General features: G+C 35.6%; 2 protein-coding genes across 3 annotated transcripts; both read right to left on the bottom strand.

The window, feature by feature from the left end:
- On the bottom strand, window positions 1-10470 carry LOC105211311 (gelsolin). 2 transcript variants are annotated; one of them, XM_011182661.3, is made up of 9 exons: window positions 10315-10470; window positions 5191-5383; window positions 4829-5000; window positions 3341-3415; window positions 2942-3134; window positions 2284-2577; window positions 918-2215; window positions 608-844; window positions 1-170 (listed from the first exon to the last, which is right to left on the bottom strand). In XM_011182661.3, exons 2-9 carry the CDS (start codon window positions 5217-5219, stop codon window positions 96-98), a joined length of 2373 nt encoding a protein of 790 aa, XP_011180963.1. In that variant the 5' UTR covers window positions 5220-5383; window positions 10315-10470; the 3' UTR covers window positions 1-95. The 2 variants fall into 2 exon arrangements, with proteins under 2 accessions (XP_011180963.1, XP_054082212.1); XM_054226237.1 differs by lacking the exon at window positions 1-170 and adding an exon at window positions 212-517.
- Window positions 10471-11024: 554 nt separating this feature from the next.
- On the bottom strand, window positions 11025-13350 carry LOC105211310 (ATP-dependent RNA helicase abstrakt). The gene is made up of 3 exons (XM_011182660.3): window positions 12324-13350; window positions 11720-12251; window positions 11025-11661 (listed from the first exon to the last, which is right to left on the bottom strand). The coding sequence occupies exons 1-3, from the start codon at window positions 13155-13157 to the stop codon at window positions 11159-11161; spliced, it is 1869 nt and encodes a 622-aa protein (XP_011180962.2). The 5' UTR covers window positions 13158-13350; the 3' UTR covers window positions 11025-11158.
- Between the last annotated feature and the right edge of the window lie 191 nt (window positions 13351-13541).

The raw sequence follows: 13541 nt of genomic DNA, 5'->3' as shown, positions 1-13541 counted from the left end.
TTTAAAAATAAATTCGATGTATTTATTGTACAAAATTAATTGTTCATTGCTTATTCATAAAGTATTCGAGACGTTTTAGTTTGGTTAGAAACGCTTTACAGCTCATTTGATTCGAAGATGTCGTTGCTTTCCACAACTTGCTTCCTGAAGTCTTCATACGATGGCGTGGCCTATTTCAAAAATTATAAAAGATTGAATAAACAAAAGTGGATCAGTTTTATTAAAAAGGAAACAAAGTATTTATTGAAAATTATTATAGAAATATTAGGTTAGTATATTAATTGTAATAAAAAGTAGGATAAGTGATTAAAAAAAATTGTTAATCTACATGTAATGTGTTTTATGGCTTACTACAATTTGTTAAAGAATTGTTAAAACATTTAAGACAAGTAGATATGTATAATGTGTTCGTTGAAGTTTTGTATTTGTAATTATGAGTTTAGTATTGTAAATGTTTGTTTGTGTTTTTGCGTGCTGTATGTATGTCCAATGTGTGATAGTTCATTCAAAATCATTACTAAATTTAGAAAAAAACAAAAACAAAATAGTTAACACAGAATGCTCTAAAATACCATTAAACAATTAATTTCACGCGACTTTCACTGACCTGCCAATAATTAGCCTCCCAAGTGGGGAACATGCGGGTGAAGGCGCGAGGTTCGTTACTCTGTTCGATGCGTATAACAGTGGTTGTATCGATGGTGCGTTCTGTAGGCTCATCTTTAAGGTATTTCTTGGCCAACTCTAGAATTCTGCCATTTTCCTCAGCGGTGGCGCCTGTGCCGACCCACATATAGATTTCATCACCAGCATCCAATAGCATAACATCATTTGTGTCGAGATCCTTTGTGTATTGAATAAAAGAAACAATAAATTCGTAAGAAAAAACTACATTACAATTTAACAAGAACACCTACAGCTTGTTCGAATTGCGGAATTTCCTCCACTTGTAGCTGTTCACCATTTAAACGGCAGTGGAATAGCCTTGGCTCCAGCAGTGGCTTCGTGGCCTCACTCATGCTGCGATCATAGATGCCCTCTCCATGTAAAAGCTCCCAGAAGTTATCGGGTTCAGCGCCCTCCTCAATCACTTCGACAACAGCGTCGGACCAATACCCTGAAAAACGCTCGATGGCCATGTCTTTCTCGAACTTGCTAGCTGCCAAGCCAACCCATATATACACCTTGCGCTGTTCCATTGAAGTCAGCGCAAAGACATCATTGGAGGCCAATGAGGAAGAGTCGGCAAGCACTTCGTTAGCGTGCACATCGCTGGCGTCTGTGCCACGTATGCGATATAATTGTGGATGGATTGGTATGGGGGTGTACGATGTAACAAGTTTTCCCTTGAATAACTTGAGGAAATGGCGTGGTTCGTTGTTCTGTGTGGTACGCACTAAGATTGCATCACGCTCCAGCGCCAAGGCCAAGGCATCCTCGAACGCGCGTTCTTTAACAGACTGTGTGGCCTTAACACCCTCCCACACATATACAATGAAGCCTGATTCACCTTTTATGTTGTTGTACTTGTAAGTAATAACATAGGCACCGAATCCCAACAAGGGCATATTTGGGGTCAGTGGAACAACATTTCGTAAAGCGTCACCACGTCCGTGATTACTAACGTATTGTACCGTTTCGACGATATCATTCTGACCATTATCGGGCATGAAGCCAATAGCACTACCGCCACTCTTTTTGAGTTCCTCAACATCGGTGAGTTCGCTCAATTCCGCGTCGTCGGAGTCATAACCCATAGCAGAGCGCACCAAGCGGGTGTGTGCCATACCGACATCGCGCCAAGTGGCGAAATATTGTTTAAATGGTGCAGATTCAGCGCCTTCGACAACGCGATGTACTTGTGTCCACGCGGGGTACTTCTTGGTACTTAAAAATTCCTGTGCTTTGCTCAAGGCATCAGTCTTTTCCTTTGGTGTCGAACGACGGCCCACCCAAACGTAAATGCCAGAACCAGTGTCCAAAATGAAACAGTCGTTGGTGTCCAGCATTTCTTGGCGCAAAGGTTTTACGGAGATGGGATCGATTTTCAGACCACCACGCGCATCTGATACTTTGTACAGGGTTACTGAGTTTGCATCGGCCGTCTCAAAAGCGCCATCCTCTTGCTCAGCAGCCTCATCCGGCACTTGGTTGGGTGCGCCTGAACCCAAAATATCGAAAAAGTGCTGTTTGTCCACATCCGAGCTGAACTCATCTGTGCAATTAATAAAAAATATCAAAATTTAATAATAAAGTTATTACCACTGAATGCTTCATGCTCACCAGTTATCTCAACTCGGGCACGTCCGTTGTGATCTTGATCACGAATTTGATTCGCCGCGCTGATCGCTTTCAACTTCTCCACGCGCTTCGCTTGTGGCCCGACATAAACGAGTATCTCATTGCCGGCATCTAAAATGAAGCAATCGCCTTTGTTCATTGACGACACGGACAGATTCACTTGACGGACACGCACGTTACGTTTGCCCTTAACCTGGAAGAGACGCTTTTCGCCTGCAGCATTGGTCGTTACATGCCTGAAGCCAGTTCCTACGCCACCTTGCTCATAACGCACACCTGAAGATGACAAATAAGGTTTTTTAAGATCTCTGATATACGGATATATGGTAAAATCCGGACGGTAGTGACTATATTATTGAGCTCAGTTCGCATTGAGTAGGTGCATGTTTTAAATTCGAATTTTTACTATTTTTACTCAAGGTTCCACCCCTAACGTTCGCTTTTTGAGCTTTTTTGTGGTATGAAAATATACATACATACACTTTCATAGAACCCTTTTGGAAGTAACGTCATATATTTGTAAAAATTATATAACTGCATACAAAAGTTTTGCAGTAAATCAATCGCCAACCGTGGGGACTTCTGTGTACTCAATCCCTTGCATGCTCTTCTACATCTGCGCATATCTGCTTGTACTTACCATTTCTGAAGTAACTGAGAAATAGCTGTGATTCGTGATCCTGAACTTCACGGTGCTGCACCGGTGCGCCATTAAGCAGGTCATCCAGCTGCACAGCATAAATCGCAGCAGCGCCAGCTTCGTCAGTCGATGTTTCCGAACCCAACCAGAAGTGAATATCCCAGGAGAGCTTTTTGTCTTTGCGTTCGATTGTCTGCCAAATGAAGAAACATTTCCAAAGTGAAATAAATAAGTGAGAGGGAGAAAGATGGTAAAAATGCGGATAAAAATTAAAAGTTATGGGCAAGCTTTGCAGCCACCCAACAGCCTTTAGCTATAGTTGTATGATACTGAAATTTTTCTATTTTTGTTATTCAAGGATGGTATCTTAAAACAAAAATCATAATCTTATCGACTTACATTTAGAACAATAAACGAGTCTCCGGTATAGAATTTGCCATAGTTATTTTTTGGGTATACCACAGGCTCAAAGTTCTGAAAGAGAAAAAATATATTAAAATCAAGTGTATTTTTGGTTTAACCCTACTACTATAGATTTAGATTTTATTAGACATTGAATAGGTTAAGTTAGATTAACAGACTCCAACTACTCAAATTTTGGGTATTCTAATGGATAATTATTGTTCGTATACACCTAAGCTGGTTCGACATCGAGTTCCTATAGAGAAGACAACATAATGCATTGAAGGTCAAGATCTCTTCCAATGAAACTATATTCAACTGCAACAGTTTTCTAGAAAAAGGTTTTACGGAAGATTTATGATCATTTGGACATTGGCAACGGTGAATACCATAGATAATGAAAGGGTGAGCTGTATGAGTTTTATGACGATATTGACATAGGTCAGCGAATAAAAAGATAGCGGCTACGCTGACTAAACAATGCTGTCCAAATGGAGGAAAGCACAACAGCTGAGAAAACAATATCCGTTGGTGCAAGAAGAGGACGAGGAAGACCTCTACTTCGTTGGAAAGACCAGGTGGTGAAGGACCTGCTGCTCTTGGTATCAAAAATTTGGCGCCAAACCTCGAAAAATAAAAAAGAATGGCGCGCTCTTGTTAATTAGGCTATAATCGCATAAGCAGAAAGAAGATCCGAAGAATAGGTAGGTCCCAAAGTGCATTATTTCCTGCTTTCCTTTCCTCTCTCTTCCTAATCGACCGGAAGCATTATAACGAAGGAGTTTCGATAAAATATGGATCAATATGAAATCCGATATATTTATTGATTCTAAAGGAACCGTCTTATACGACAGGGCTTTACAAGATTAACTAGGAAAGGGGATGGTGTTTTTGTGATAATGAGCAAGTTGCTATGGGATGGATCGGAAGAATTGAGAATGCTTTATTATAAATTCTTGTATTGTCTTCCCCTGTTTCTCCCGAATTTCGTCAAATTTTTCACACCCACGCACATACTATGGACACATGTATACAAAAAAAATTATGAATATTATGGCATAAATTTTTGGATCACTCAAGCGAAACGATTTGATTAAAAACTAAATAAACATGTTTAACAATAAAAGCCGCTTTCCGGTCATGAACTTATTTCAACGGTAGGTAGGTACTTTCTTTGAAGAAATGTTGTTGCATTTTTTTATTGATCTTATGCGATTGCATTTAGCTTATCAGCTCAAACCAACAGACATTGCCGATGATACAAGAGCGTGTTGCGTGTTGCTAATATATTTTGCATAAACAAATCACTTTTTAAATTCAATTTTTCAACAAACCGCGAAGCACGCAATTAAACAGAAAATACCGTAAAAAAAGAAAAAAAAAACCGCACCGTTAGTTGTGCATCAGCACACACACATACATATTCATGAATGCATAGCAATATTATTTGACGGAAAACCCTTTAAACTCCTGTTGGTAACTTACCTCAATTCTCCAAATCTCCAAGCCGGGCGCACGGCCAGCATTGGCGAACGCACGATGCATGACGTGGCGGCTGGGCGCGAATTTGTCGTTATTCTGTGCGGGGGGCTGTATGAGGGTCGACTGCGTGCGGAAGGCTGGAGCGCCGGGCAGCAGAACAAGCACAGCCAGAATGCTGGAACGACATTATTTGAAATTAAAACAAATGAAATAATTTTTTTTTTTATTTTTTTTATTTAAAAAAACGTTTAATTTGTAAAAAATAGATTAAAAAATATTTTTAGTCACTTGGTTATTGTTGTGGAGTTAACTTCTTTAAATAATAATTGAAAATTGGTGAAAAGCGAACTATTCGATTGCATTACCTGCAGATTACTGCCATCTTCGCTGCCATTTTCACAGCTCCTACCAGGTGTAGTCTCAGCGACTGTTAAACCAGAGCTTGAAATTTATTTGATTTGTCTTCAAATTGAAGCGCCTCTGTTATAGTAAATGCTCTCTAGTCGACACGTTCCACAATGTGATCACGCTATGATCAATTAATTATCTTGGATTTTGCTAAAATGAGATGAAGATAAATCATTAATAAATATACATAGATACTTGGAGTGTATGATATTATCTTAAATTAATAGTTATATGTTAGTCAAAAATTAGATGTTTTCGGCTCACTAAAATTGTATGTTAAATAACAGAAAAAACTTCGTTAACATCCAAAATTTTTTAAGTTAAAAATATTCATATCATTAAGTTATAGAACAAAAGATAAACTGTTGTATTCCCAAATTTCGCTAATCTTTTTCTCATCACATTTTATTCAGTTCGACTTGAAACACCCATCATGGCAAGCACGGAATATTAATATACTATAATTAAGACCCCAATTTTAAGGCAGTAGTCTGCTTTACAGTCTTCAAAAAATCGATTTTTTTTGTTTTGTTTTAAATCTCTTCCAAAACTATCCAAGGATATGTCTTTAAAATTCCAGAGGCCCATTCGACATATTTTCGAAGCTAGAGCAGTTTTAGTGGCCGAGCGTCGAGCAGGTGCGAATACTCAGGCAGACCTTTAAAGCGCGTTTTCTCGAGTTTTCATTTTCACAAGTGTTAGAAAACGGTGCCGGCGATAGCCAAAAGAATATATGTCCGATCGAAAAAAAAACCAAAGTGATCTAGCTTCAGTATTAAATTATCTTCTATTTGAACTAAAAAGTATTATTTAAATTACTTGTTTTGCAACTTATGCCCGGTTTCACAGTCAGTGCATAGGTTGTGCTTAAGATAAAACAGAAATATTGCGTTTTACAGTTCATACTTAAGTTCTGCTTAAGTACTGAAAATGGGGGACTTAAGCAGTGCTTAAGTAACAGCTGATTTTTGTTTTGAATTTTGACTTATTTGTCAAAAAAATAAAATAAAAATTATTTGCTGAAAAAATTTTTGGAATTTCTTGCATTCAATGACGGTTATATGCTTTCCTGCGAGTTGCAATAGGTGCCCCCACTCACTTTCGGTGAAATTCGGTGTCCTTTTATTGTTTCCATCCATTTCCCAGATTCTAAATTTATTCGTCGCAAAGTTATTTTTCATCAACAATAATTTCAATTTGTCAGATGGTATTTGTAAACAAATGTTTTTCATTGTGCTGCCATATATCATAATAGAATTTTATAGAAAATAAGCATCGACTGTGAAACGCAAATGACTACTCAGTCAACAACAATGCTTAGCTAAGATTTTATTTGGGCACAACTTAAGTACGAACTGTGAAACCGGGCATTAAAGTCGATTTTTTGTTTTTTTCTTAAAAAAGTGAATTTTTTTTTTCAAACTTCGAAAAAAATTGGAATTTTATAACTTCGTCGGTATTTTTTTAGTTCATAAAGAAAAGAAACTTATAAGAATTAAAAAAAAAATTGGTACGACTGTTTCAGATGCATCGCACGACCCTCATCACCAGCACCGATGTACAAGTGCAGACTCCAGACGCTCCAGAAAAATACTTACAACTTTGAAAAAATTTCAATTTTTTTAATAATAAATATTGTTTTTTAAGCCTTAAATACTATCGTCTTAAAATTCCGTTTACCGCAACCATTTCCTTCCCTTTAAAAAAAAATGCTAAAAAAAACTCTTTTTCGTTTTCTAACGCAGACTACTTAAATCCTTAAATTTTGTGAAGGACTGTCAACTCGGCAGTATTCCGAAAAAATACTGGAAGAATATTTTAATATTATTACAAAACCAACAACAAGATTTCAGACCATCACCAAACCCACTCAAACCTATTTATGATCTCATGACCAGTTTTATATACCCTCGATCCTGAAAAATCAGACAAATGCGTATTTTCAATGTGTTGTTTTGGGTTTTTGTTATTCTTGTAGGCACAAGAGTTCTTTTAGAGTGCTCTGATGGTTTGGTAGAATACTTAATGGAGTTTAGCTTGCTCTCTGAGTACTCAATCTGATGCATAAACCCATGAAAGCGTCGAGGAATTTAATAGATTTTTTTTTGATAAGTAGATTTTTTTCATTGTCATCTAATGTTGCTGTAAAGCTATCTAACTTGAAGTTGTCTTCACTCTCTTGAAAGAAGTGAGATATTTTTAATACTTTGCCTAATGCATTATATTTCTTTTATTTTTTAATGATAGATGTTGACTCACTTTTTCTTTCTTGTTATTCCAAAAACAGACACAACATTTGTTATTATTTGTTAAAAAAAATAATAAAAACAATTGTTTAACTGCATTTTTTGTTTATATTGCAAATTTTGCTTTTAACTTATGAGAAAACATTTTTCTGAAGTTTCTTTCACGTTGAGTGACATCACTTATCGCTAAGATAATAATTACTTTTTTGGTTTCTTTCTCTTTTGAAAAAACATCGGCATTGTTTTTGTTAGGAATAACATATATACCTCATAGGTTTAGGAGGCATTCCAAAAAAACACCGCGAGGTTATGAAATACGTGCAAATTTCGTCTAATCGATTTGAATTTTTGCTCTGCGAACCTATAACGAACTATATAACTATTGTATTATTATTTTTATTTTTACTGCCTATTCATCCTTACTTCTTTGTTTAAAAAAAAAAATTAAAAAGAGCATCACGCTAAACAAAAATGAAGCAATAAGCACGTATGTAAATTATTTAGCAGTTAATAAAACCTAAACAAGGCTTGGTTATACCATGTAAACACTTAAATGAGCTCGTCAATCATCTTTAAGAAGCTTGTACATATGTATGTACATACATTGGTATATCATTGGAACAATCAGAAGTTGAAAGAAAGCAAACTTGTCAAAAATTTGTAGCCGCATAACGAGCGTCATAAACAAAGCTTAATGATTTGAATGCTCATGTTTTTATTTGTATTACATACAAAATTACAGAGACTGCTATTCATGAAACCGATGTCAACTTGTACCGCAAAGCATTTACTACGAACTTGGCACTGAAACTGTCCTCCAATGTACTACATACGCGCATACATATTAGGTCATGCCAGTATGTAGTTGACTAATCATATGTACTCAGTACTGTTGTTTTATAATTATTTGCCGGCGATTGAGAATAAAAAATATGTAAAATAAAATAAATAAAAATACCTATAAGTACATATGTATGTATGTATACACTCATATCATATGAGTATATAAAATTTTAATATATAATGTTTTTTACAATTACAAATCTCGAAACGTATTATATAAATAAAATCTATATTTTAAATAATAAAAATGATATGTCTTTACTTATTTTTCAACAAAATAGAGCAATTTACACAAATATTCATGTATTCGTACCTAGATCTCGCTACAATCAAAATAAAAATAAAAAATATTGAAATCCCAGGATCACGACCCTAAGATTATTTTCGAGTTAGCCTGCGATAAGTCTACTTCTAGCAGTGTGTTGTATTTAGTACGTCAATAATATTAAAAACAAGATTAAATACTAAACATATTTTTTTATAATGATCTCAAAATAAATATAAGGAATATTGAAAAAGGTTAAAGCTTCTATGTAAGATCATAGTATAGTAAAAAAATATTTATTTGTAGCTTTATTACGATTTTAAATTATTTTTATTTATTATATTATTTAATTTATTTCAAAGTGTAAAAAAAGCCGTTTACCTAAACAAACTAAGCGCAGAGATTCGCTATTTAACATTAAAATGCTGCGAGTTTTGGCCAAAGTACAAACGTACAAGGTATAAATATGCAAATACTTTCACCGCACAGAGTAAGAAATGCATAATGAAGCTATTTCTGCGTTTTTATAGCAAAATATGTGTGATTTTGTATTTGCCTACCATACTTACATGTACATATATATGTGCCTATGTGTAAGTTATATGCACATTTGTATTTAATATACAATTAATTTATAAATTTAATTTTTTTTTTTATTTATAAATCTTAATTTATTTCTACATTTATTTAATAAGACAATTAAAATCAATGATGTCTATATACAAATGCTGTAATAACACTTCTCTACATCGAAGTAAATTAATTTCACTTTCATTTGTTGAGTGCACACATTAGCAGGTGCTATGAATCACTATAGAATATTATTTACAATTATTACAAAGCCTTTGTTATTATTTTTCCAGCTTCGAAATGAAGTAATTTATAATTATACGTGCGTATATAAAGGCAATTACTGTCACTCAATCAGGAAACCGCGGTTGACAATTTCTATGAATTATAATATATACTCAATCACTTGAAGGCTGATTCAGATACACCCCGCTTAAATAAATTGTCTCCAATTGTCACCTTCACTGCGTTTTGAATTTCTGGCATTTCGAACCCCACATATACACCGGTAAATGCTACATACTTAAAATCAATTAAAATTTTAATTAAGCTCGCATTGAACATACATAAGTTCTTTCTAAATGCATACAAACAAGTGTTCCCTATAATTACTTCCAAAGAAAAGCATTTGTTTTACCGCAGAATAATCAACTTCTCGCACCCTCAACCCTTGGCTTCTGCTGTATATTTGTATTTAGATACATATGTAAAGACATGGCTACTTATTTGTATAGGCGTCATAAGATTTATTATCGCTTACAAGTGATGGCCTGTCTATACAATCAAAAAAAGTTCACTTAGCTAAATGCGCAAAACATAGATTTTTTTTCAAAGACAGCCTCAATTACTAAACACTTTGTAGACGGCACATACAAACATACGCAGATCGTATACTTTATAGTTACTATATAGTAGTATAGCAGTTAGATCCTAACATACTCGTATTTGTTTTATTAATATTACTACTATCAGCAAACACATTTATTATTTATTTCTATGCAGTATATACAAGTGTATGTCTGTATGTATATATCCACACGTTTGGGTAGTCACCAACAAATTTCTTCCGGGCATAATTAGCGTACATAAATAATCCTCAATAATATATGCTAAAACTTGTTTAAAACACAATACACCACACAGCCCCATATATATACCTTTTCCCACTTATGGTTCCCACAACTCGAACTCGAACTCGAACTCGCACTCGCGATTTTTCGTCTATTTTAAAGTGTATCTTTGGTATTAAATGTATTGACTTTTACCTCCGGCGGATTATGAGTTACTGAACTGTTTGTAAACGCTGTCGCTGTTTATATTCAATTTTTCAAATTCGCTTATTTAAAATCTGTGCGCTCTCTCTCACTCTCACACAAATGTTCAACGCGTGCTTTGGATTAAATTCATTCATATGGATTTCATACAAAAGAAATCTCTTGCTTTATGTGTAGTACAATTAGCGCTAGTAGAGATCATGAGCTTTAAGCGAGACTTATTGGTGATAACAAGAAATCAGCTCCCTATAGCTAAATGCAAATGCGCTTATCAATTTGAGCTGCGATGATTTATAATTTCTGAGAACCGGCGAATATATGTACATATATCGGAATACATTTCAATCTTATATATATTCAATGAAATACATGCTTGTATCTGTTTGTTGTAATGTGCGCACTTCGCTACCGTTAGACCGTAAAGCAGTGATGATTTGTTGACAAACAAAGACGTTTCTAGGAATTGTTTTCAATACTCGCCGCTTTCTTATCAATGAATTCATTTGGGCATTGGAATATCCCAAGAGTCCAAGCGATATTTGTGAATATAGTAAAAGTATTTCCGCTTATAAAGTTCATTAGTCAACAGCTAATAGATTTATAGATATACACTATATTTATATATTAAATTTAATAATTAAAGTTGTATACAAAAGTTAACATTCATAAAAACATACAAACGAGCTCAATTCGAAACTACAAAAAAGCAGAACACACCGTGTGCAACTTAATAATCTGCAGCAGTATTCGATAGATAATCCCTGCGTCCAATATTCGAAGCTTGTTTGCTTTGCACAGCTTCCAGTTTTGGACACTCGGTGATACGATGACCCAAACCACCACAATAACTGCAACCATGTGAATCGCCAAGATCCAAGTAATTCTCCGGTTCTGGACATAGTTCATTGAGAAATTCGGGTACCTTTTGTTTAGCTTCGATTAATAGATGTTTCAAGTCCAACAACACCGACTGTTCGGCAGTTTTATTGATAAATGTGGTGGCAAGTCCCTTAGTGTTCGAACGACCCGTACGACCAATACGATGCACATAGTTTTCAACGTCATCGGGCATGTCATAGTTAATGACATGTTGCACATTCGGGAAATCCAAACCTTTTGAGGCGACATCGGTAGCGACTAGCACGTCCTTTTTACCCTCACGATAAGCTTCGACGGCGCGTGAACGCTCCTCTTGATCTTTACCGCCATGAATTGCAACAGCTTCAACGCCTAAAAATAAGGAAATATTAATTTACAGTTACAGATAATGTTAAAAATAATTCCATACCTTTGAGCAGCAGATATTCATGTATGCAATCAACATCCTGTTTCTTCTCAGCGAATATAAGCACGGGTGGCGCAGTTTTTTGCAGACAATCCAAAAGGTGCACCACCTTCGCTTCTTGCTTAACATACTCCACTTCTTGTGTCACATTCATTGAAGCCGCACCGGCGCGTCCGACATTGATAGTTACCGGCTTTACCAGAGCTGAGCGTGCGAAATTCTGTATTTTCTTGGGCATAGTAGCGGAGAAGAGTAGTGTTTGACGTTGTCCGCGGAAGAACGAAAAGATGGTACGCACATCTTCTTCGAAACCCATGTCTATCATGCGATCAGCCTCATCCATACATAAATAACGGCATATATCTAATGTGGCCATTTTCTTCTCTAACATGTCCATTAAACGACCCGGTGTCGCGACCATGATATGCACACCTCTTTGTATAACCTCCATTGCGCTTGAAACCGGTAGGCCACCAATCGCCAAACAAGCGCGTATTTCAGGCATGCCACATTGTTGTAAATGTTTGCTGTAATGCTGCGATATTAAAATAAAATTAATATTATAATTTTTTGCTCATTATATATAAGGATATTCCAATCCACTCACCATAATAATATCGAAGGTTTGTTTTGCCAATTCACGCGATGGACAAATTATCAGTCCATATGGACCTTCATTTCGTTCGAACGGTAGTCGATATTCTTGCTCTAACGCAAACATTATAATAGGCAAAACAAAAACTAGCGTTTTTCCCGAACCAGTAAATGCAATACCAATTAGGTCGCGACCAGAAAGTACGGCCGGTATACCTTGCACTTGAATGGGCGTAGGCTTTTTAATGCCCTTAGCGGAGAGTCCATTTAGTATGCCTTTAGGAAATTTCATTTCACGAAAGCTACGTATTGGTGGTGCTACATCATCACCTTCGACGAGTATTCTTAAGCGTTTACGTATTGCATTGCGTCGCTCTTCCGTCATAACCGCCAGATAACGTGGTGGACGCCAACTTGTTTTGATAGGGTCTTCATATTGTATACCTTTGGCCAATTCCGCTACACCCATTAAAGCTTTTTGTTGTGTGACACTTTCTAAAATCTTCTCCTCTTCTTTTAGCTGCTTCTCCACCGCACTTATCTTCTTCGCCTCAGCAATCTTTTTCAATTCCGTATGTTGGTCCAGCAAACTGATGTTGTACTTACGCCCCCATAACTCCGCTTCATTTGCGCCTTGTGAATCTTCATCTCCTTCATTTTCACTAGAGGACTTTGGTTGTGCTGATGCTTCTGAAGCGAGTTGTACAATTCTACCAAGTTTCATTAACTGTTGTTTCTTACGCTCCTTAACCGGCACATAAGGTACGTAACTGTCGTCATCCTCGTTATCTGAATGATTTTCATTGTCCTCGCGACGATAACGTTTAGTTTTTGGAACTTCTGTCATTTTTCTAACACTTGTTTACAATTTTACTAATTTGTACGTTTTATTGAAGCAGATGTTTTTTGTAGTTTATATTTTAGCGAAATTCGCGTCTTCAATTTGACATGTATGAACTGTGCTGCCATATTGAAATTAGTTTAGGGTTACCATTTCAAAATTCTAAATGTGTACACGTATTGAGAGAATTTTACCAAATTTCGTTAGACAAATAAATGAAAATAATTGTATCAACCGTTTAATATTTGCTTAATACATATTTGTAATTAAAAAGATATTTTATGTTATAATATCAAAAGTATTTATTTCATATTTATTATATATATATATTCATAATAAATAGTTGCAAAATATTTGAAAGACTATGACAACATTGAAAGAAGTGTGATT

Source organism: Zeugodacus cucurbitae, chromosome 2, assembly GCF_028554725.1.
Source record: "Zeugodacus cucurbitae isolate PBARC_wt_2022May chromosome 2, idZeuCucr1.2, whole genome shotgun sequence".
NCBI classification, from domain to species: Eukaryota; Metazoa; Arthropoda; class Insecta; order Diptera; family Tephritidae; genus Zeugodacus; species Zeugodacus cucurbitae.
Note: the sequence above shows the minus strand (reverse complement) of the source record. Positions and strands in the feature narration are given on the sequence as shown.